The sequence below is a fragment of the Rhinichthys klamathensis genome, unplaced genomic scaffold (assembly GCF_029890125.1).
Source record: "Rhinichthys klamathensis goyatoka isolate OS25496 unplaced genomic scaffold, OSU_Roscu_1.1 h1tg000165l_1, whole genome shotgun sequence".
NCBI lineage: Eukaryota > Metazoa > Chordata > Actinopteri > Cypriniformes > Leuciscidae > Rhinichthys > Rhinichthys klamathensis.
The window spans coordinates 769,613-795,424 of NW_026606697.1; the positions used below are offsets into that span (position 1 = coordinate 769,613).

The 25,812-nt window shown below is 40.0% G+C and overlaps 1 protein-coding gene across 2 annotated transcripts in view; it reads left to right on the forward strand.

The window, feature by feature from the left end:
- Positions 1-25,812, forward strand: part of syt7b (synaptotagmin VIIb) — a 134,250-nt gene that overhangs the window by 91,127 nt on the left and 17,311 nt on the right. For both annotated transcript variants that reach the window (XM_056259136.1, XM_056259137.1), the window contains one exon: positions 1,522-1,641. In XM_056259136.1, coding sequence (XP_056115111.1) covers positions 1,522-1,641 — 120 coding nt within the window. The remainder of the gene's footprint in view (positions 1-1,521; positions 1,642-25,812) is intronic.

The following is a 25,812-nucleotide window of genomic DNA, read 5'->3' on the forward strand; positions in this document are numbered from 1 at the left end:
TTAAACAAAAAAGATAGATTTGTAATTTATAATATATATATATATATATATATATATTGTTTTAATACATTTTTCGAGTTTTATTTCACAACAAGAACATTTATTTAAAAAATTGTTGCAAAATTAAATTTGAAAAAATAGTTTCTATGTATAAAATACAGTTTTAAAATCCAATTTAGCCTATATAAAAATGTATATTAAAATATTTTTTGGGGAAAAATATTAATATTACTTTTCGGCAGGTTTTCCATGCATCTCTGCCCTTTGTTTCTATTCAAGTTTACCAAGAGCATTTTGTGTGCAGTGCTCAATCAATCCTTTGCTATGATGCACACGGCCCTGACCACTCTTGCTATCTGCAGATGAAATCAGAGAGGAGACACGAATCTCCCTTTAGGACCCTGCTGTGAATTTGAGCCGATGCCTCTTGTGAAGGCCATTTACAGCCCTTGTAAGGGTGATGTTTTAGACTCACTGTAATCGATAAACGCGTGTGTGTGTGTGTGCGCTCCTGTGTAACACTGATTCTGTCGTAGCCCCCAGCAAAGCATGTTTTACATGCCAGTCTGCCAATTTCTTTATGAGCGTAAATCGTTATAAAACCTGTTGATTAATGAGAGAAGGGGGGAAATTTGTGGTTTAGAGAGAAAGATCCTACCGGATAATGTATTGCTCAGTGGTTGGCCTTTCATTCTTCAGGAGATTTAATGGAGTTCGCAGTTATGTTTCATATTGGTGTCAACTTTGTTTCAGAGGTCTCTCCAAAGATTCTTTCATAGATCTCTATTTTTTGCATGCATTTGCATCTTTGACAAAGTTTGAGACATTATAGAGCTCTCGACTGAAGTTCTCCATTTGCTCTCCGTTTAATCTAACTGCAGACTCATTAGTGATTTTTCTATTCCTCTTTCTCTGCAATAATATGAGACATAATGGTGATCTTTATTGTGTTTCATTTAAGCATTAATGTTGTCTCAGTTGTTTCTAAGTTACTGCATTTTATAGCAACAGAGCATTAAAGTAAATGTGGAAAGAGGATCTCAGATAACTGGAAAATTTGAGTTTGTGTTAAAATCTCTGAGATTTGATTTCAGACTCTTTTTGTCTAGAAGAAGCGTTCAAAATACTAGAGAGAAATCCTTTATGATTCACAAATCCTTTGGATAGGGGGGGAAACAGTTTTTAAAAAACGGTAATATTGTAAACTATTATTACAATTTAAAATAACTGTATTTTCTGTTTGAATATTTTAAAATGTATTTATTTCTGTGATGACAAAGCTGAATTTTCAGCATCATTACTTCAGTCTTCAGTGTTATTTAATGTTAGATAGATAGATAGATAGATAGATAGATAGATAGATAGATAGATAGATAGATAGATAGATAGATAGATAGATAGATAGATAGATAGATAGATAGATAGATAGATAGATAGATAGATAGATAGATAGATAGATAGATAGTAAGTAATGGGTTCTGCTCACCACTTGTTTGATTCTGCCTCTTTGTTTTGGGACAGAGAGGGGAAGATGGTTGTGCTGTCCCTCGCTATCGGATTGGCTGAGCAAGATGACTTCGCCAACCTTCCAGATCTACAGGAGGTACCAGCCAACCAGGAAACACCTCCCACTGACAAAAGGTAATGGCTTGTTTCAAACATACAGTTTACTTTCTAAATGGGTGTCAAAATAAGGGATTTGTTAGTGTTTGACAGTTTGCCCCTGCTGGTAGATGCAACTACACCATTTGGGGGAAAATGTATTTCTCCATTGCTGAACGTTTAACCCTATAAATAATTTGATACACAAATGTCTAAGGCCTTTAAATTGTCAACCTCAACACGTTGCTGAAAAACCTGTTGTACACAATCTATGCCTTGTCATCTGATTGATTATTCTTTTTTCAAGTTAAGGGCCTTTTAGTATAATTGTATATTATTAGCAACTTAGGTTTACTTGGTTGTCCATATATTTAAATATCATCTTACATAGACATATTATTGTAAGATATAGAGTGACAAAAGAGTGCAATGTATTTTATGTTAGTAGTCTGTAAGTAGTCTATACTGTTAAATATCTTATTGATTTACATAACAAGCTATTGGAATTTCATCTTACTTTTTGTCCATATAAATAGCAACTGCAGTAAATTTCCTGTTTTTACTCTGCAATTTTTTTTTAAAAATTACTCCTCGAGTATGAGCTTCATATTTTGCATTTAATACTACTGTATATGAGCCATAAAAGCCTGATCAATTTCACAACAAAAACACATATGCAAACTTTTTTTTTGTAGATTTTTGTACCATTGCATTAAAAAGGCTTTACATGGTCAATTAAGATCAGTGCATTATGATGAAAAAATTGTTTTGCAATGCCAAATATTTAATTATCTTATAGATGTTTTACAGTTGACTATTCTATTTAGAGGGCTTTTAAAAGTGTGAAGTGGACGTGAAAGTGACCAAATCAACTGTTAGTCATTGTTAGTAATTCAAAACTGCAAGTTCTGAATCACGAGATCTGTTCTTTGTCAATCAAGTGCTCAATCCACACAAGCTCATCACAAAATCAATGGTCGTCCTTGTGTAGCTTAGCCGGTTATCAATCACCATGTCAATGAGTCGTACCAGTGAGTTTACTCCCTCTGCTCGCAACGTTTGACTTTGTCTTAGTGTTAGAATAGCGCTTGCCATATGCAGAAATAAGAAACAAATGTGGCTTTCCTCTAATTTGTTGGTTAACATCACAGAGGTGCTAGAAATATTCAAATGGGTTCATGCTAATGTTGAGTTTTATAATTCATGTGCGTAATCCTATTGAGTTTTTTTGGTTTGTTTGTTCTTGTATCCTCGTCTGTGTTATTTGGTCTGTCATTTTGAACTTTTTGCTATCATCTTGCATTCCCTTTTGGTAGCCCTCTCTCTCTCTCTCTCACTGTGATCTCTGTGTTTCAGTGAGGTGTCGGCATCGCAGTGGGGGTTTGCTCATTATAAGAGAGTGTAGTCCCAACTAAAAATACACCCTCCTCCGTCTGGTTGAGACACGTATCATGCACACGCACGCACATACATAGTTTTGGCTTCTGCCGAGAGAATAAGTCTTGACTCTTTAAACACACATCAACCCACACAAATACACACACAGCACTTTATAATCAGACACACTCAGGAGTTCACAGTCTCTCAGCTTCAGACTAGTTAAACTGGAGTGTAGAGTTCTACAACAGGACGGATTTTTTCCATCCAACTCCAGCAAGTTTCATTCCGAAGGCACCCGGGAATTTTACTTCATGTCCATCTGCTCCCAATTTATAATCATTTGCATCCCGTCTGCTCAAACAAGGTCCATTCCTGCAATCTGCCATGATCAGGGAAAATCTGGAAAAATTAGGTGGTTTTTAAATAGTAATTTCCAGGGAAAAAAATTAATAATAATGTAATACCTTTTAAATATTTATAATTTATAATATTAAATAAATAATTATTAAATATTTTTTCATTATTAAATGATCATAATAATAAATATTGTAATTAACGATAATAATAATAATTATTATTATTATTTTAATACAGTTTTAAAACCATGAAAGAGTTGAAAAATGTTTTGAAACACTCCAGGCAAAGTGAGGTTTTTGGACAAAATCAGCATGCACCATTTCTTGGTATAAATATACAAATATTTTATATGTTGTAATTAATAAAATAAAAAAAGGTTGCATAAATGCATAAATAAAAGTTTCCATTTTCTATTTATCATTTTTTTGGCCAATAACATTTGTTTTAATAGTTTGTTTTCACCTTTCAAGGCAAATTTAAAAAAGGATTTATGCTGATATTGTCCAAACCCCAACTTTGCCTATAGGGCATTTAAAAACATTGTTTTGGAGGCACTGTATATTTATGCATAGTAGAGTAGCGTGTTGTTCCTTTTGCTTTACCTCTATTCAAATTGTTAATGTCATTCACTGTATGTGTGGAGTTATATTTCTGTGATATTGAGGGATCCAAATCACTCACTTTTAAGGTTCCATTTCAGGATGCTCCCTTAGATGGCAACTGTCTTTGTAGATGGTAAGGCAGCTCACTAGGTTTTGGACCAGAATTTTACATTCATATTCTTCAAAAGGTTAACATAACGATTTAAATTATTTAAAACATCTGTAAACAACATGTTGTTCGCTAAGGATTTCAGCTTATTGACCATCTCTGCTCCATAAACTCACCTCTTGTTGTTCCAAAACCAAAGACTTTCTTTTATCAGTGGAATGCAATAGAAAGTAAGATAATTTAGATATTAATTGTTATCTTAAAATAACATTGGACCCCACTGACTTTTTTGAAGGACAAAACAATAAAGGAGCCTGAGACATTTTCACAATATCTTCTTTTGCATTCCACTGAAGAAAGAGAGTTTGAAACAACAGGAAGGTGAGTAAATCGTGGCAGACAGTTCATTTTTGCACTGTCCTTTTAAAAGAACTGAAATGTACAGTTAAATAAATGTATTCACAGAAATGTGTCTCAACAACACTACAGGGAACTATGAACTTGTTTATCATACGTTTCATTGAAAAACTAACTAAATAACAACCACTCAACTGCCGACAACGGAATACCTTCCGCATATGAATCATAAATTTAGTTCCACTACAACAAATCTATTGTGGTCCTGGTCCCACGAGAATTGGGGAGTGTTTGGAAGTCTTGACTAGCTCCATCCTGCCTCAGTGCTTTTTCACAACAGAAAGTGTGTGTTAGGAACCAACTGCCCTCAGCTATTGTTTTCCACAAACCTATTAACAAGCACAGTCATTTATTCTCAAAGGAAGTTTGCCTCTCGATGGCCTGTCTGTCTGGCTTATGTTGACGTATTAGACTCCTTAAAGGAGACACACTAGCACCACTGTAACACCCAGTGGCCTTAGGGGACACAGAGTGAGATGAACCGGATGAGATCCATGAGAGCATCACTGGGACACGCCCACTTTTAGTTTGTGTGTCCAATCACGCTGAAGAATGACTGTGTGTTATGACATCTGTTCTGAGATTCTAAAGATTCCAATCTCTGCTCTGAGATTCGAAAGCTGCACTCAGTCAAACAAAACTGTTCTGAAACCTATTGAGCTGCGTTGTTTCTAACCGTCTACTTTCTGACTGAAATAGAACCTCATGACTGGCTGATGTGGTCATATGGTCAATCACTACTTTTGTTATATAAACTAAGCTCCAAATTTGGAGGTCAGAAAGATTTTTTTTTAAAGAAATTAAAGGTATAGTTCACCCAAAAATGAAAATTATGTCATTAATTACTCACCCTGATGTCGTTCCAAACCATTTAGTTCGTTAATCTTCGGATCAGAAATGAAAAGCTTTCTGTACTCTCCAGACAGCTTTATATGATGAACAGATTGAATTTAGGCTTTTATCCACATATAAACATTCATCACTCACACATCAGTTAAGGTAAACAGAAGCCCAAGCATGTTCGCTTGACGTACGAGAACCAATGAGGTTCATTCCCATTTGTTACGCAGCACGTTCTGTAAAAACCAATGAGATTCATTCTCGTGTTACGCAGCACGTTTGAGCTTCTGCAAGAACCAATGAGGTTCATTCTCGTGTTACGCAGCACGTTTGAGCTTCTGCAAGAACCAATGAGGTTCATTCTCGTGTTACGCAGCACGTTTGAACTTCTGCAAGAACCAATGAGGTTCATTCTCGTGTTACGCAGCACGTTTGAGCTTCTGCAAGAACCAATGAGGTTCATTCTCGTGTTACGCAGCACGTTTGAGCTTCTGCAAGAACCAATGAGGTTCATTCTCGTGTTACCCAGCACGTTTGAGCTTCCTCAAGAACCAATGAGGTTCATTCTCGTGTTACGCAGCACGTTTGAGCTTCTGCAAGAACCAATGAGGTTCATTCTCGTGTTACTCAGCACGTTTGAGCTTCCTCAAGAACCAATGAGGTTCATTCTCGTGTTACGCAGCACGTTTGAGCTTCTGCAAGAACCAATGAGGTTCATTCTCGTGTTACGCAGCACGTTTGAACTTCTGCAAGAACCAATGAGGTTCATTCTCGTGTTACGCAGCACGTTTGAGCTTCTGCAAGAACCAATGAGGTTCATTCTCGTGTTACGCAGCACGTTTGAGCTTCTGCAAGAACCAATGAGGTTCATTCTCGTGTTACGCAGCACGTTTGAGCTTCCTCAAGAACCAATGAAGTTCATTCTCGTGTTACACAGCACGTTTGAGCTTCTGCAAGAACCAATGAGGTTCATTCTCGTGTTACTCAGCACGTTTGAGCTTCCTCAAGAACCAATGAAGTTCATTCTCGTGTTACACAGCACGTTTGAGCTTCTGCAAGAACCAATGAGGTTCATTCTCGTGTTACGCAGCACGTTTGAGCTTCAACAAGAACCAATGAGGTTCATTCTCGTGTTATGCAGCACGTTCGAGCTTCAGCAAGAACCAATGAGGTTCATTCTCGTTTTACGCACACGTTTGAACTTCTGCAAGAACCAATGAGGTTCATTCTCGTGTTATGCAGCACGTTTGAGCTTCTGTAAGAACCAATGAGATTCATTCTCATGTTACGCAGCACGTTTGAGCTTCTGCAAGAACCAATGAGGTTCATTCTCGTGTTACGCAGCACGTTTGAGCTTCTGCAAGAACCAATGAGGTTCATTCTCGTGTTACGCACACGTTTGAACTTCTGCAAGAACCAATGAGGTTCATTCTCGTGTTACGCAGCACGTTTGAGCTTCTGCAAGAACCAATGAGGTTCATTCTCGTGTTACGCAGCACGTTTGAGCTTCTGCAAGAACCAATGAGGTTCATTCTCGTGTTACGCAGCACGTTTGAGCTTTAACAAAGAAACCAATGAGGTTCATTCTCGTGTTACGCAGCACGTTCGAGCTTCAGCAAGAACCAATGAGGTTCATTCTCGTGTTACGCAGCACGTTCGAGCTTCAGCAAGAACCAATGAGGTTCATTCTCGTTTTACGCAGCACGTTTGAGCTTCTGCAAGAACCAATGAGGTTCATTCTCGTGTTACGCAGCACGTTTGAACTTCTGCAAGAACCAATGAGGTTCATTCTCGTGTTACGCAGCACGTTTGAGCTTCCTCAAGAACCAATGAGGTTCATTCTCGTGTTACGCAGCACGTTTGAGCTTCCTCAAGAACCAATGAGGTTCATTCTCGTGTTACGCAGCACGTTCGAGCTTCAGCAAGAACCAATGAGGTTCATTCTCGTTTTACGCACACGTTTGAACTTCTGCAAGAACCAATGAGGTTCATTCTCGTGTTATGCAGCACGTTTGAGCTTCTGTAAGAACCAATGAGGTTCATTCTCGTTTTACGCACACGTTTGAACTTCTGCAAGAACCAATGAGATTCATTCTCGTGTTACGCAGCACGTTTGAGCTTCTGCAAGAACCAATGAGGTTCATTCTCGTGTTACGCAGCACGTTTGAGCTTCTGCAAGAACCAATGAGGTTCATTCTCGTGTTACGCAGCACGTTTAAACTTCTGCAAGAACCAATGAGGTTCATTCTCGTGTTACGCAGCACGTTTGAGCTTCAGCAAGAACCAATGCGGTTCATTCTCGTGTGTTACGCAGCACGTTTGAGCTTCAACAAGAACCAATGAGGTTAATTCTCGTGTTACGCAGCACGTTTGAGCTTCTGCAAGAACCAATGAGATTCATTCTCGTGTTACGCAGCACGTTTGAGCTTCTGCAAGAACCAATGAGGTTCATTCTCGTGTTACGCAGCACGTTTGAGCTTCTGCAAGAACCAATGAGGTTCATTCTCGTGTTAGGCAGCACGTTTGAACTTCTGCAAGAACCAATGAGGTTCATTCTCGTGTTACGCAGCACGTTCGAGCTTCAGCAAGAACCAATGATGTTCATTCTCGGGTTATGCACACGTTTGAACTTCTGCAAGAACCAATGAGGTTCATTTTCGTGTTACGCAGCACGTTTGAACTTCAACAAGAACCAATGAGGTTCATTCTCGTGTTATGCAGCACGTTCGAGCTTCAGCAAGAACCAATGAGGTTCATTCTCGTGTTATGCAGCACGTTTGAGCTTCAGCAAGAACCAATGAGGTTCATTCTCGTTTTACGCACACGTTTGAACTTTTGCAAGAACCAATGAGATTCATTCTCGTGTTACGCAGCACGTTTGAGCTTCTGCAAGAACCAATGAGGTTCATTCTCGTGTTATGCACACGTTTGAACTTCTGCAAGAACCAATGAGGTTCATTCTCGTGTTACGCAGCACGTTTGAACTTCAACAAGAACCAATGAGGTTCATTCTCGTGTTATGCAGCACGTTTGAGCTTCAGCAAGAACCAATGAGGTTCATTCTCGTTTTACGCACACGTTTGAACTTTTGCAAGAACCAATGAGATTCATTCTCGTGTTACGCAGCACGTTTGAGCTTCTGCAAGAACCAATGAGGTTCATTCTCGTGTTACGCAGCACGTTTGAGCTTCTGCAAGAACCAATGAGGTTCATTCTCGTGTTATGCACACGTTTGAACTTCTGCAAGAACCAATGAGGTTCATTCTCGTGTTACGCAGCATGTTTGAACTTCAACAAGAACCAATGAGGTTCATTCTCGTGTTATGCAGCACGTTTGAGCTTCAGCAAGAACCAATGAGGTCCATTCTCGTTTTACGCACACGTTTGAACTTCTGCAAGAACCAATGAGATTCATTCTCGTGTTACGCAGCACGTTTGAGCTTCTGCAAGAACCAATGAGGTTCATTCTCGTGTTACGCAGCACGTTTGAGCTTCTGCAAGAACCAATGAGGTTCATTCTTGTGTTACGCACACGTTTGAACTTCTGCAAGAACCAATGAGGTTCATTCTCGTTTTACGCACACGTTTGAACTTCTGCAAGAACCAATGAGGTTCATTCTCGTGTTACGCACACGTTTGAACTTCTGCAAGAACCAATGAGGTTCATTCTCGTGTTACGCAGCACGTTTGAGCTTCAACAAGAACCAATGAGGTTAATTCTCGTGTTACGCAGCACGTTTGAGCTTCTGCAAGAACCAATGAGGTTCATTCTCGTGTTACGCAGCACGTTTGAGCTTCTGCAAGAACCAATGAGGTTAATTCTCGTGTTACGCAGCACGTTTGAGCTTCTGCAAGAACCAATGAGGTTCATTCTCGTTTTACGCACACGTTTGAACTTCTGCAAGAACCAATGAGGTTCATTCTCGTGTTACGCAGCACGTTTGAGCTTCAACAAGAACCAATGAGGTTAATTCTCGTGTTACACAGCACGTTTGAGCTTCTGCAAGAACCAATGAGGTTCATTCTCGTGTTACGCAGCACGTTTGAACTTCTGCAAGAACCAATGAGGTTAATTCTCGTGTTACGCAGCACGTTTGAGCTTCTGCAAGAACCAATGAGGTTCATTCTCGTGTTACGCAGCACGTTTGAGCTTCTGCAAGGACTAATGAGGTTCATTCTTGTGTTACGCACACGTTTGAACTTCTGCAAGAACCAATGAGGTTCATTCTCGTTTTACGCACACGTTTGAACTTCTGCAAGAACCAATGAGGTTCGTTCTCGTGTTACGCACACGTTTGAACTTCTGCAAGAACCAATGAGGATCATTCTCGTGTTACGCAGCACGTTTGAGCTTCAACAAGAACCAATGAGGTTAATTCTCGTGTTACGCAGCACGTTTGAGCTTCTGCAAGAACCAATGAGGTTCATTCTCGTGTTACGCAGCACGTTTGAACTTCTGCAAGAACCAATGAGGTTAATTCTCGTGTTACGCAGCACGTTTGAGCTTCTGCAAGAACCAATGAGGTTAATTCTCGTGTTACGCAGCACGTTTGAGCTTCTGCAAGAACCAATGAGGTTCATTCTCGTTTTACGCACACGTTTGAACTTCTGCAAGAACCAATGAGGTTCATTCTCGTTTTACGCACACGTTTGAGCTTCTGCAAGAACCAATGAGGTTCATTCTCGTGTTAAACAGCACGTTTGAGCTTCTGCAAGAACCAATGAGGTTCATTCTCGTGTTAAGCACGCGCTTGAGCTTCTGCAAGAACCAATGAGGTTCATTCTCGTGTTATGCATCACGTTTGAACTTCTGCAAGAACCAATGAGGTTCATTCTCATGTTATGATGTTTCACTAAACAAAGTTTGGGAGGAGCACGTTCAAATAATCAAATACCGAGCCCGAAGCCCTCTCCTCGGACAGCACGCCAAATATGCATACCATTTATTCTACCTGACTTATTTGTAAGTGTGAACTCGTGAAATGCATCACGTTTGAGCTTCAACAAGAACCAATGAGGTTCATTCTCATGTTACGCAGCACGTTTGAGTTTACAAAAGAACCAATGAGGTTCATTCTCGCGTGTTATGCAGCACGTTTGAGCTTCCGCAATCACCGCACCGATATTTTCAATTTCACAATATTACTGTTTTTACTGTTTTTTTTATCAAACAAATGCAGCCTTAGTGAGATTAAGACACTTCATTCAAAAAGATCTTACTAAACATCAAACTTCTCAGTGGTACTGTATATTAGGCTGATTATAAATTATAAAAATTTGTTTGAAATAATATACAAAAAATAAAAATAAACAAATAAGCAAGCTCTGTTAAATATCTTTGCAATCCACAAACACTGATATGCAAAAAAATGTCTCTCTATGTCTTTCTCTTCCGCTGTCTCACGCTCTGTTTGGATAGGGAGCCTGTCAAAGTATCAGACTGTGATCAAAGCTCACCCTGGCCCTCCGGGGCCCGTCTGGAATGGTCGCCATGGAGAGTGTCCTTGCTCTACTAATAACTGCCTTCAATCATTCCACTCAGTAACCAGACCACTGTCACTAGGGCAACAGCAGGGTCACACCCACCCACCCCCTGGCCTTTCAATGAGCTCCAGTGGACATGAGAACACATGATCATATAACTCATAAACCACTCTCTTTGTTAATCGACACAGTAAATTCGACACAGGAGGATGGCAAAGTGTTGCGAAGAAAGATCTTTCAGTTTATTTAGTAAGTTACTCCCCAACCCTGGTATCCATTACAGTATATCCTCCTGTCTCTCTCTCACACACACACAGCTCATAAAAGCCTACGTCATATGAAAAGAGAAGTGCGAGCCGAACTCTGTGTCCTCTGAGGATAAAACCAGAGAGGAAGAGTGAGTAACATCCTCTCAGACGGTGTCTTAACCTGCTCCCCTGATACCCGAGTTCTTCATCAAAGCGCTTGTGCTCTCCGTGTTAAAATAATCATGCTTCTTTACGCTCTCATCCTTCGCTCTTTTTCCTCCGCCCTCCCGTGGCCCAGTTTGAAATGAATCACGGTGTAACAGCGCCCCGAAGCCTCTCCATCGACCGCCGCCACTCCCCAAGAGCTCCACCGAATCAATCTGTTTGAAAAACAAGCTATTCATCAGCATAACACCGTGGCCATATCGCTCACACAATATGAGAAATGCATCTGTATCAGTATCCACCTGCCACAGCTCAATTATATATTTCCATTATATTTTCCTGTGTGAGCCACTTATGAGTATGATTATAATAGCAGAAAGCTCATTCGGATGATGTGTGCTCATGAGAAGAGAGCCATATTACGTTTATGGATCGGCATTGAGTAGCAAAGGCCATTTGGGTTTGTGAATCAAGCAGCGTGGCATCAGAGGTATAGCCTGTACAGCCAGTGGCCCCTAATGAGTGTTCATGCATTTGGAGCTTATTAGAGAAATATAGTTAAAGGGGTAGGTCACCTTAAAATGAAAATCAAGTCATAAATTACTCCTCGAGTTGTTCTAATGCCGTATGCTTTCTTTCTTTTATGGACCGCAAAGGGGGAATTTTTAAAAGGTTATGTCCTGCTCGCGCTCGTCCATATAATGGCAGTGAATAGCGACCAGCATCAAACTTTTTTAAAAAGACGTAAAGCTTTCATAGATTGATCTCATGTGACACGTGTCGTATTTTTTTCTGGAGGTTTACGACATAAAATTTACAATATGAAATTTTATATATCATTTAACGAAAATCCTGACCTTCAGTCAGGTCTTCAGTGCACGACTACAGGACGTGTGTGTTTGTGTGACTTTGTGCAGTTCACACAATTGAGCGGCACCTGTATGCTAATGCAGTGATATGATTTATAAGGATTTGAGCTACAGTGATGGACTCATGCAGGCAGTTTGGGTAATGGCTAACCATTGGTTGCTTTCTTAAACAATGTGTCCTAATAATGTGACATAATATGTGATCTGAGTTGCCTATAAGCAACATATTCACATGGTTTTTACATAGATTTCATAGATTTTTTGTTTACAGAGATTTACAGCATTTCATCCCCACAGATTAAAAAATTTACAGTTTCCCACCAAAATAAAATCTTGAGGCTTTTACTCCTTACAGTGAAGATATATATATAATATTACCATTGTACTGTAAATAATGTATAATTTAAAGTATAATATTAATATTACACACACACACACTCTCTCTCTCATATATACTGTATATGTGTGTGTGTGTGTGTGTATAGCCTAATTAGTCTTATTTTTTATTTTAGATTGCAATAATAATTATTATTTAATATTTGTTTATTTTACAGTATAATAGTAATCTTAAATAATTAAAATAATTTAGTTTTAAATAATAATAATGCATCAAATATTTGATGCATTACTAATATTTTACATATTGATATTGTTGATAATTATTTTCATTTACAGTAGATTGTTACAATGGTTGTATTTCTCTTATTTTTAATGTTATAATACTACTACTATTATTAATTATTATTATGTAATATGTTTTACAGTACAATAGAAATCTTAAAATAATAACATTTCTGTTCTTTTTAATAATAATTATAATGCTAAAAAAATAATTCTGAATATTTTACATTATTATTGTCACGGGTTGGTTCAGAGAAGACAGACGAAGAACGTAGTAAACACTTTCTTTACTCGTAGAGACTCCAGATACATAGGAACAGGTGAGACAGCGTGTCAAACACGAACAATACCGGACAATGAACTGAATGCAGACAGGAACTTAAATACACAGTGATGATGATTACATAAACGACAGGCAGCTGTGAGGAAGGTGATAACGATGAAGACAAGCAGGTGTGTAGACAAGAGGGATGCTGGGAAGTGTAGTGAAGAGGCGGAGACAAGACAGACTGTGACATTACACCCCCCCTCCGGAAAGCGCGACCTCGCGCTGCAGAGGAACCAAGGCGGAGTAGATGGAGGGAGGAGCCAAGGCGGAGCAGATGGAGGAAGGAGCCAAGGCGGAGCAGATGGAGGGAGGAGCCAAGGCGGAGGCGGGGCTGATGACACCAGGGGGCCGACTGACAGCGGCGGAGCAGGTGAGAGAGGAGACCAGGGTGAAGCCGTAGAGCCGACGAGACAGGGTGACGCTGAAGGACTGGAGGGACATGGTGAGACCGTAGGCTCCGGTGACTGAAGTGCAGACAGGGACACAGAAGGACACGGTGGAGACAGAGGGAGTGAGGACCAAAGGGATACTGAGGGGAGTGAGGAGTCCAACAGAACCGGGGGGACGAAAGGACGAGGCGTAGCCAGAGGAGAGAAGTCCAAAGGTGAGGGAAGGCCGACGAGGGACCAAAGTGGATCCGGGGGGACGAGGGAGCCTGGCGGAACTGGGGGACTGAGGGGCCATGGTGGAGCTGAGGGAGGTAAGAGCCAAGGGGGAGCAGATGGGACGAAGGGCCGAGGTAGAGTCCTGGTAGAGGAGGTTGGAGGCGGAGGCCAGGGATCCACCGACCAGGCTGGATCAGCAGGGCTGGTAGTCAGGGGTGGACGGGTTGAAAGGTGGCAGATGAAGGGAGGTGGGAGAGGGAGGCTGGGTGGGAAAACAGTCTCTGGCAGGGCGGACGGGACCAGCGGTGAGGGCTCGGCAGGGCTGGACGGGACCAGCGGGGAAGAAGTCTCTGGCAGGACGGTCTCTGGCTGGACGGTCTCTGGCTGGACGGTCTCTGGCTGGACGGTCTCTGGCTGGCAGGCGACGGGCTCAGGCTCTGGCGGGCAGGCGACAGGCTCAGGCTCTGGCGGGCAGGCGACGGGCTCAGGCTCTGGCGGGCAGGCGACGGGCTCAGGCTCTGGCGGGCAGGCGACGGGCTCAGGCTCTGGCGGGCAGGCGACGGGCTCAGGCTCTGGCGGGCAGGCGACGGGCTCAGATTGGCTGGACGGAACCAGCGGTGCAGGCTTGGCTGGGCTGGACGGAACCAGCGGTGCAGGCTTGGCTGGGCTGGACGGAACCAGCGGTGCGGGCTTGGCTGGGCTGGACGGAACCAGCGGTGAGGGCTTGACTGGGCTGGACGGAACCAGCGGAGAAGGCTCTGAAGGGCTGGACGGAACCAGCGGAGAAGGCTCTGTGTTTGGAGTGGTGGAGATGGCTGTAGTGTGTGGTTGTGGGGTGATGTCATCTTCAGCCTCACCAACGGTGAAGGCTGACCCACACAACCACAACACATGATCGATGTACTGCACAAACGTGCCTTGGATAGCTGCCGCTGGAGCTAGTTGGTACAGGCTCTCATCTAGCCCGCCCCAAAACACAGACTTCAGGACATCATCTGTCCAGCTTACCCCGTTGGAAATTGTCAGGAATTTGGAGACATAATCCTCAATTGGGAGTCCGTCCTGAAAACAATGCACCAAAAGATCGGCTGGGGTTGATAGGAAGCGGCCAACTTCCATACTTTTTCTGGTCCGGTATTCTGTCACGGGTTGGTTCAGAGAAGACAGACGAAGAACGTAGTAAACACTTTCTTTACTCGTAGAGACTCCAGATACATAGGAACAGGTGAGACAGCGTGTCAAACACGAACAATACCGGACAATGAACTGAATGCAGACAGGAACTTAAATACACAGTGATGATGATTACATAAACGACAGGCAGCTGTGAGGAAGGTGATAACGATGAAGACAAGCAGGTGTGTAGACAAGAGGGATGCTGGGAAGTGTAGTGAAGAGGCGGAGACAAGACAGACTGTGACAATTATTATTGTTGTTGTTGTTTTTGTTGTTGTTGTTACTAAAACAACAGTGTGAATGCAAAGTGGACTGAGACAGGACACAATTGTAGTGAACTAAAGAGATTTGAGTCTTTAAAATTCAAATACAGTGTTACTGTAATTACATTTTTGTTTTAATGTATTTCACTTTGTAGTTAGCAACAAATCAACTTTTTATTGTAAAAGGCATTATCCTGGCATTATAATATCCACCTAGTATGATGCTAACTCAATGATCTACAGAGTTGGTGTGTTCCTGTAGACATGTGTGGTTATGCTCTGATGATAGGTAAAGGAAATGAGGTTCTCTAGCCAGAAACCTGGGCGGCACTAGTCTCAGGCCCAGACGACCGCCCGTGGACCACATGCAAAGTGTCCGTGACAGCCGATTAAAGTCATTTGTACAGCAACAATCAGAAAGGGCAGCATACATTTCACAGAAAAAATCTATTTTATGCCGTTAGTCAGAAGTGTGGCTTGTGAGAAAAGAGCTGCCTGGTTTAGAACGAGTGAGAGAGAAACAACAAACGTTTCCTCTTCAAGATGTCCCTGAAGTGGACCCCTCGACTGCATCATGACATAATGGATTCGAAGTGTTTTAAGGTGTGTCGTTTCCCAGTTTGCTGTTCCTGTCATGTATTTTTGTTTGTCTGTGGTGCTGGAATCATTGCAGCGGAGACGCACTGATTTGTACACAAGAGGCTGGGTACAAGTGATGATCCCTAGATATCCTGCTATCGTTGAGCAAACTGCAGGTAGGATTTAGCAGGATAAGAACAAAGGGTTGATAACACACATCTTTTTACTATATTGTGGTTTCAATGATACTTTCTGAGCGATTTAAAGTAAGATATCACCCACAAATGGTAACCTTGACATAATTTATTCACCCTCATGTTGTTACAAACCTGTATGACCTGTATATTAAAATAACCATTTTCTTTTTTAATAGATTTTAAAATGTAATTTATTCTTGCTATTTCAGCAACTAAATTTTCAGCATCATTACTCCAGTCTTCAGTGTCACATGATCCTTTAGAAATCATTCTAATATGCTGATAAACTCAAGGAACATTTCTTATATGAATGTTGAAAACAGTTGTGCCGCTTTAAAAGAACAGCATTTATTTGAAATGGAAATATTTTGTAATCTTATAAATGTCTTTACTGTCCCTTTTGATTAATGCATCCTTGAGGAGTAAAAGTAAATGCATTGTATGTGTGACAGAAGTGGCCAGAACGTTCCTTGCGTTTACCTTTTGGGTTTTATTAAAGAAAGCCATACAGGTTTGGAATGACATGCGGGTGAGTAAATGATGACAGAATTTTTTGAATTCCTTTAACACTGTCATAACTTTGATCTCTCACAGTTTTACCTCAAGTGATATTAAATGTCGACACTTTTGTCTGCTTTGGCAATCCGATCAGTCATTCCAAAGGTCAATGAAGGTCAAATATCCAGCTTACAGGAGATCAAACATAGATTTCATGAAAACTGCCCACACATATCCAATCGGCCCCTCTCCAGGAATCTTCCTCACCGCTGTCTTCCTCATTGTTGCCAGATTCACTGCTGTGTGTCAGAAGCATCGTGCTGAGACGGACAGCTTAAGTCACTGTCAGACACACACACATGTTTCACTATTTCCCTCTTGCATTCACACATACACACATGTGCACAGATAGCGATGGAAGCACTGAGCCAGAGAGGCAGGGCCGGGCTGGCTCAATATCATCCTCCTAGTGATATGGAAATAAAGACCGGCCAAGCATGACAGCATTGGGCTTAGTGAGCTTGTGCCTACAGACACACGCGCACACAGGACATAAATACAGCTTTAACAGTAACACTCTCCTGCCTGTTTGGCGACAGGGTTGACGGAAGAAGACGGGCCGCTAGGCTACATGGTTCAGAGCTCCGCCGGTGCGCGAAGCATATGTGTCCGACAGGCCATCGGCATCTTTTATAAGGGATGATGGTCTAGTGCACTGGACTGTATCAGTCTAGGATATACAATGAGCTCTGTTACATCATTCACAGCTTTAGTGCTGTTGATGAGCCGTTTTCAAACTTTTCGGCACCTATACATGTGTAAACTGCGTGAGAAAAATTGCAAGTGTGATATTACAAAGGCAGAATGCTTCCTAAATTAAATCATTTTTTTAACTGTCGTTGTACTAAAGCCGAAACAAATGATTACACAATTATCTGCGAGATATGTATTTTGTATTGTTGACAGCATTTTTTTGTACCTAATTTTAGAGTAATATTAGCTTTATAAATCGGATGAAAATATTTTTAGCTTAACTGAAATTTATGTGTACAGTACTTCTCACAATAAATATTGTTCCAAAGTAATTTAACAGAGAATATTGCCTTGAAACCCCAGTGAGCAGCTTAAGGCGACCATGGCGAGGAGAAACTCCCTAGAAAGATCCACAACAGAAGCACAAATGCAAACTGTTCTTATATGAATTATGTATTTGTGTCGAAACGAAGCAGATATGAACAATACATTTTTATTTTTACAAGACTTATTTTTACTGTCAAAGTTTAGGATTTTCAATAGAATAAAAAGTACAGTTTTTAATCTTATTTATCAGATTTTTTAGAAAGCATGCAATAAAAAATAAATAAACTGTACAAATCGGATAATATTTTTTGTTAAACAGAGCAAGTTCAATTCGTCAGCCTATAAATCACAATTTGTAAAATCTTTTTTTCCTCTCTTAAATTTTTTTGTTATTTATTACTGTATCCCCATGGAAGCTTGTTTCCGCACAGAATAAAACATTTTAAAAGATATTTGCGACTTTTTAATCTCACAAATTGCGAGTTTACATCTCAGAATTGCAAGATATAAAGTCAGAATTGCGTCTTGTAAAGTCAAAATTGCGAGATATAAACTGTACGTAAGTTTATACGTTTATATCAGGCAATTCTGCCTATAACACGCAATTATCTTGCAATTCTGACATCTTTTATCAGAATTGTGAATTATTACGAGTTATAGGGCCCTATCAATCATACACACGGCTCAATGCGGCGCCAGGCACAATGCAAGTGTTTTTTGCTAGTTACCATTTTCACGTCCTGTGCCAAGTTGTTTAAATGGCAAATACATTTGCGCCCATTTGTGCGCCCCTGGGCGTGCTGGTCTGAAAATGAGGTGTGTTCAGGCGCATTGTTGGTGCGTTGCTATTTTGAGGCAACTGAAATAGACTGCACCATTGACCAACAAAAACCCGGTCTAAAGTCAATGGCGCAGTATTTATTTATTTTTGTTATTTAACCTCCTAGGGCTTAGTGGCCACATACGTGGACAGCACATTTTTGCTCTTATGTCCACAATTGTGTTCACTGCTGAATTGGTGGTGTTATGGACACGTATGGGGGTACTTATACTGCCATCTGGTAGTGTCAGAAATTTATAACACACTATGGTCAAAATTCAAAATGGCGGCAAACACAAGGAAAGATTCAAGTGGTAGCTCCATACACAAACGTCGACCAGTTAAGAAGTTCTGTCATATTTCATGGCTTATTCTGATTTAGATATTTATAAAAGCCTTGTATATTTGTCATGACATGCAAATTTGAAAAAAAAAGTGCAAAACTACCAACTTTGTAGGTCGCTAAACATGAAGTACACGTATGTGTACTTATGGACTGAAGCTCCTCGAAACAGCTAATATGCTAGTAAACATGCACACACATAAAATGGGAAAAAAGCTAGCTCTGATGCAGCTAAAAAGGTGCACATGGTCCCAATGACATAAATAACAATTAAATCACTATATACATAAGTACATACTTAAATTAGTTGGGTTGAAAATGTTAGTAAAAATGTAATATGCTAGTAAAAATGTGCACATGTAAATTAGCTTGTATATTATCCCATTGGAATAAATAACAAATAAATAATGCAAACCTACATAAATTAAATTAATTTGTATTTGATTTTATCATGTTTTTATTTCCAGAGCGTTTTTCTGTGCAAAGAGCATTGGAGCTACTTTGGGTTAATTGATGGAGATAACACAGATTTGGATGTGTCTGATAACGATGATCCCTTAGAGATGTCTTATTGATCACAAGTTCAGTATGGTGTACCACAAGGCAGAAGGCTCAGTACTAGGACCGTTGCTGTTCACTCTATACATGCTCCCCTTGGGAGATATCATTAGGAAGCATGGCATTAGTTTTCACTGTTATGCTGATGATACTCAGCTCTATATTTCTTCACGCCCCGACGAAACTTGCCAATACAAAAAAACCTAATGCATTGCTGATATAAAAACTGGATGACTAGCAATTACCAACTTTAAAACTAAAAAATCTAAATTACGTCATGTGCTTTCAATGAAAAATGTGGAACAGTTAGTTCATTACATCAAGGCTAGATCATTGTAATGCTCTACTGGGTGGTTGCCCTGCACGCTTAATAAACAAACCTCAGCTGGTTCAAAACGCAGCCACTAGAGTTCTTACCAGAACCAGGAAGTATGACCATATTGCCCGGTTATGTCAACATTGCATTGGCTCCCTATTAACCATCGTATACATTTTTAAATATTGCAATGTTTCCATGTTGTTTTTACTCTCTGATAGTCAAAACATGTTAAAAAATATGTGTGTATGTGTTATTAATACATTAAAAAACAGTCAGGAAAAAAACTGCTGTGTTCAAGGCAGAAATAAAGGGTTTTTCATTCTATTACACAAAGGTGACTTTATTGTGTTTTATGGAAATTCGGACCACATATGTGGACATCATTTTTCTCTAAAAGTACATCATATCAAAAGATGATTCTTAGTTTTTATTCTAATTAGGTTCCAATAAGCCCAAATAGCAAAGAGAATTAAAAAATGCATGTAAAAAATCAGCTTGGGCCTTAAGAGGTTAAAGGGCGCATTAGTAATATGCGCCTATAGGTGGGTGCACAACGCGCGTACACTCTGCTTATTACACACACAGGGATGCGCAGCAGCACACAGACTTGCCAAATATAAAAAATAAAAGGATTACAATGTAAAAGATTAATATTGTGTACATAAAGATATGGTGGCATGTAGATGGCTTGTCCCGTAGATGGTGCGCTTTAACCTTGCGCACGAGCAGATCCGTGTCCTCGCGAGAGAAGCGTTCAGTCTTTCCGCTTGCAAATTCCGCCATGTAAATAGCGAATCCGCCATGGCGCGAGCGCAACTGGGTTTTAAAGGGAATGAAAGATGAGACTCTGATTGGTTTATTGCACGTTACGCCCAACACACACCCATTACAACACACACCCTAGACCATGCGCCGCGCGCGCCAACCATTTTTCCCGCCGTTAAACTAGCAAATGTGGATTTGGACGCCCTAACTCCACTTGCGCTTTAGACCATGCACTTAGATCGTTAAAATAGGGCCCATAAAGTCAATTCTAAGGGAAAAAAGACAGACTTTTTTCCTCAGAATTGTGAGATATAAACCTTTTTCCACTTTATAACCACTTTATCCACTTTATAACATGCAATTGCGACTTTATATTGTGCAATTCTGACTTTATATCTCCCAATTGCGTGTTATAAAGTCAGAATTGCGAGATATAAACATGCAATTCTGAGAAAAAAAGTGAGAAATAAACTCGCAATTCTGAGTTTATATCTCACAATTCTGACTTTATAACACGCAACTGCTACTTTATATCACGCAATTCTGACTTTATAACTCGCTGTAGCGACTTTATATCACGCAATTATGAGGAAAAAAGTCAGAATTGTGAGATAAAAAGTCTAAATTATCTTTTTTATCTTTTATTCTGTGGTGGAAACAAGCTTCCATAGTATCCCACTTAATCCCAGGTTGCACCAGGACGATTAACCTTGTAATAAATAAATAAATCACAGTTGTGTCAGGATGAATCATTTAAAAAAAAAATTGTATCCTTTTAAGACAAAATGAGTGAATCTCTCAAAACCTTTTAAGAACATGTCTAGGTCATATTTCACCTCCAAATTAAAAAAGAGAGATGGGAAATAGTATTTTGCTTAAAGAAAATTAGCCCTATTTTAGGACATATATAATTAATATTATTGGTATTGTATATATTGGTGCTGTATTACAGTAATTCGAAATTATATGGAAAATGTGCATAATAGTCACGAGAAAAAAAATCCACAATGTTAAAAACCTAAGTGGTCTTAAAAAAGATATTTTTCTTCCTTATGAAAGAAAATTAAATGTGACCTGAGTATGTTTTTTAATGTTATTCACCCTGTATCAGGGTTGCCAGGTTTGTGTAAAAAAAAAACATCCCAATTGCTATTCAAAACTCACCCAATCGGGTTCCAGGGGTAAAAATTGCATTCTGTGTGTCGCATGTGTGTTGGTGTCAGAGGGCGTTTAATTGTGGAGGAACATAGACGAATTGAATTTAAAATGAGATGTGCGGCAGCAGCTGTCCAGCTAACTAACAGTAAAGCGTGATCAAATGAAAACAGCAGACAGGGAGATGTCAGTCAGCGGCGTCTGCACCTGCTCTCTGGACACTTTCATCCAACACACCATTTAATTAAGGAGATGGTGGCCACAAAATTATACATAAAATTTGATGCACAACAACAGCAGCACATGGATGTGTCACTTTTGATCGATTCTGGGTAGTTGATTGGGTGTGGTTGCTAGAGTGTTCTGTAGTTGGTAGGGTGTTCTAGGTGGTTGCTAGAGTGTTCTGTAGTTGCTAGGGTGTTCTAGGTGGTTGCTAGAGAGTTCTGGGTTGCTCTGTGGTTGCTAGGGTGTTCTGGGTAGTTGATATTGGATGCTAGGGTGTTCTAGGTGGTTGCTAGAGTGTTCTGTAGTTGCTAGGGTGATATAGGTGGTTGCTATAGAGTTCTGGTGGTTTTTCTGTGGTTGCTATGGTGTTTTGGGTAGTTGATAGGGTGTGGTTGCTATTTGATGCTAGGGTGTTCTAGTTGGTTGCTTGCGTGCTCTGTAGTTGCTAGGGTGTTATAGGTGGTTGCTAGAGTGTTATGTAGTTGCTAGGGTGTTATATGTGGTTGCTAGAGTGTTATGTAGTTGCTAGGGTGTTATAGGTGGTTGTTATGTGGTTGCTGGAGTTTTTTGAGAGGTTGCTTTGTATTTTCTAGGGTGTTCTGGTTGGTTGCTTTGTGGTTGCTAGGGTGTTCTAGGTAGTTGCTTTGTGGTTGCTAGGGTGTTCTGGGTAGTTGCTAGGGTGTGGTTGCTATGTGGATGTTATGAAATTATACATAAAATATGACGCAGAACATGGATGTGCTGTTATCTGAAATACAAAACTTGGACATAGTCATCTCATCTCTGATAATAGATCACTCTAAATTGTAATGTAGACGCATTTTCTGTAAAGCTGCTTTGAAACAATGTATTGTGAAAATAAATGTGAATTGAATTGAATTTGATGCTAGGTTGTTCTGGGTAGTTGCTTGGGTGTGGTTGCTATGTGGATGCTAGAGTGTTCTGAGTAGTTGCTCTGTGGTTGCTAGGGTGTTCTGGGTAGTAGCTAGGGTGTGGTTGCTATGTGGATAGGGTGTTCTAGTTGGTTGCTGGAGTGTTCTAGGTAGTTGCTATGGTGTTCTAGGTGATTGCTATGTGGTTGCTAGAGTTTTCTGAGATGTATCTTTGTAGTTTCTAGGGTCTTCTGGTTGGTTGCTCTGTGGATGCTAGGGTGTTGTAGGTGGTTGCTAGCGTATACGCAATTAATTAAAATGTTTGACGGTTATTTTCAGTATGGTTTTTTCCGATTAGCAGTTGCAGCCCTAGAAATACTACAAGCAGTGGAATGCTATTCTGAACACAGCCTTACACTATGTTCGATGCATCAAGGTTTTAATGACTATCCTTGGTTTACACCCAATTCAGAACGTGGTTTCTTTTATGTGTTTAGTGTTACGCTTTTCGCGTAATGAAAGAAACAGGAGTCAAACTCTCCACATATCATCCCATCATCAAGCAATAATGTGGTTTAGCACCAGTGGATCCAACAGCTCTCACTCATATGTGTCCGGCTTTCAGTTCTCCACAGGCGGTTGGATTTTCATGCGAACATCATCCATCATGCAGCGACGGCTCTGGCGTCTCTCCTCCAGTCTGTCCACATGTTGACAGTTTAGCTCCATGCATCATGCACATGTGTATCAACACGCCTCTACATTGTCATGCTCATTTCTCACTCCATCCCTGCCTCATATGTTCACTGCTTTCATTTCCTCCCACCCCATTGCCCCAGCCTTCCCTTCAGTCATCCATCCTGGTCTTCTCCTTCTTCTTCCTCTAAATTTATATCATTTTCTCCCATCTCACTGCACGTTGCTACGTGGCGCATTAATATAGATTTATGTTGATGTGTGTTTGCTATTTTACAGCTTCAAACTTGACTCATTCAACCAGAAAGTTATCTGGGGCTTTTCATGTCAAATCAACCAAATTTCAGAAACTTCCCCGGCTCAAATTTTTAATTTTGTTAATATTTTTTTCTGTAGAAAGACAAACATCATTCAAGAAGAAAGCCAAAATATTAAATGTCATGAATGTTTAATGACTGATTAATCCACTAATTTGTAGAGGGCGTCAAAATGACAATTTTCACCTGAGATTCTGAGCCAAATTATAGGGGGGTATAAATAACTTTAGAAAGATGACACCTTCATTATTTTATTTTTACACTGAGATTGGTAGGGCTATTAGTAAAATCTGCTAACGGTGACAGTTAAAAAATTGGATTAAGCACTTCTTGTGCACTCTACAAGACAGTGGATCACTCAGTAAATATACATTTATGACATTTACTATTTTGGCTTTCTTCTTCATTTATGTATTTCTTTCACCAGAAAAAACCCCCCCTGTTTTTGACTCAGGTGTTTCACTTTCTGAAGTACTTTCAATTTGTGCACCGATGCCAATTAATGGGAATTTGATGTGAATATTTTTTTATTTTGGTTTTTAATTTATTGGATTATCCAAAAGCAGACTTAATATACAGTACCGTTCAAAAGCTTGGCGTCAATAGGATGACTTTTTTTTTTTTTTTAAGAAATTAATACTTTAATTCACCAAAGATGCATTAAATTGATCAGTGACAGTAGACTTTTACATTGTTTAAAAAAAAATCTATTTCAAATAAATGCTGTTTAATGCAGAATATTAGAATGATTTATGAAGGATCATGTGACACTGAAGACTGGAGTAATGATGCTGAAAATGCAGCTTTGCGTCACAGAAATAAATAACTGAAAATTTAGCTTTTCAGGGGGGGGGGGGAGCAGTTTATTCAAGAATTTGTTAAAGATCCAGCATGAATAACAATATATTGTGAAAAGTAGAGTGATATAAAATGATGGTGTACAGTGATATAAGGTTTTTGTCTGTGCTGTATACTAAAGTGGTGTCTGTTGTCACGCTGAGTGGCGGTGAGCTGTCAGGCCACATGAGTGTCAGGCGCACGAGCTGAGGAACAATTCATCTGTATCTTCAGTTCAGAGCAGGACACTCAAACATCTCTGAGGAAACAAACACAGATATGTACACTGATACAGCAAAGTTTTATATACTCTGTGTAATATGTATTAATCATAAACTAGCCTACATTCATTGACTGTCATTCATTGACTGGCCAGTGATAGATTCGGGCCGTTTGCAGTAGACTTTTTTTTTTTAAAGAAATACTTTTAATAATAATAATACTTTTATTCAGCAAGGATGCATTAAATTGATCACAACAACACAGTAAAGACCTTTATAAACTTACAAAAGATTTTTTTTTAAACTTTCTATTCATCAAAAATCTTTATATTTATTATATTTCTTTATTTTTCGTTTTTCTTTGGAACTTGATGAACACAAAACCAGTTATTCATTTCAAATGATGACAGATCATCTCGTGGCCGTCCCATCTCAAACTCTGGGCCGTTTGTTGTGTCCCGAACCAAAGAAACCCCCAAATTAGTAACAATGAAACCCAGTTTGTCAACTGGTTTTTGTTAAGTAATGCATGACACATGCATATTAATAGCCATGTGCTTAATGAGTGTCCATTGCTGTATGTATTACAAGTTGCGATTCCAGGGCTGCCCAGGACTACATCCAAAATCATGTGTAGTCCTGGAGGCACCTTTTCACCCTCACTGTGGTGTATAGGTAAGGTGAACAGAGACCCTGTTACATGGATTCAGTTAGACAGCAGGGCCAGATCGGGCCACTGAGCTTGTCCAGGCGATCCCACTGCGGACTGAGAGGAGAAAGGGTCGTTGTAGAAGAAAGCAAAAACAACTGAATATTTCTAGATTTATCTCTAGTAAAGAAAGACTGAGCATCTGAGCAATAAAAATGTTTCTCTGGGGAGCGACAGAAGACCGACCAAAAGTACAAAGTCTAGTGTCCAATGAAACATCTCAGTGATTTTTAACCACAAAAGCCAATGGGGATGTTTCTAAAAATGTCGCTTTGATATTTTGGTCCAAAGACGAGAATGAATCCCCTATTCTATTGCAAACGCCCATGTGCTTAAAAGCTGGAATATTCTTAAAAAAAAACAAAAAAAACAAAAAAAACACACAGCGCTTCCTCCCACACACATCCTCAACACTTCTTCACCATCCACACAATTATCAGCACGATTTGCTGCTCTGAAGAGCGCTGGCTACTCTAATGATGCTCTGGTTTGTTCCTCTGTTTGTCTCACCCACTCTCTCTGACATTTGTTTCAGAGAAATGATATCGCCTTTCT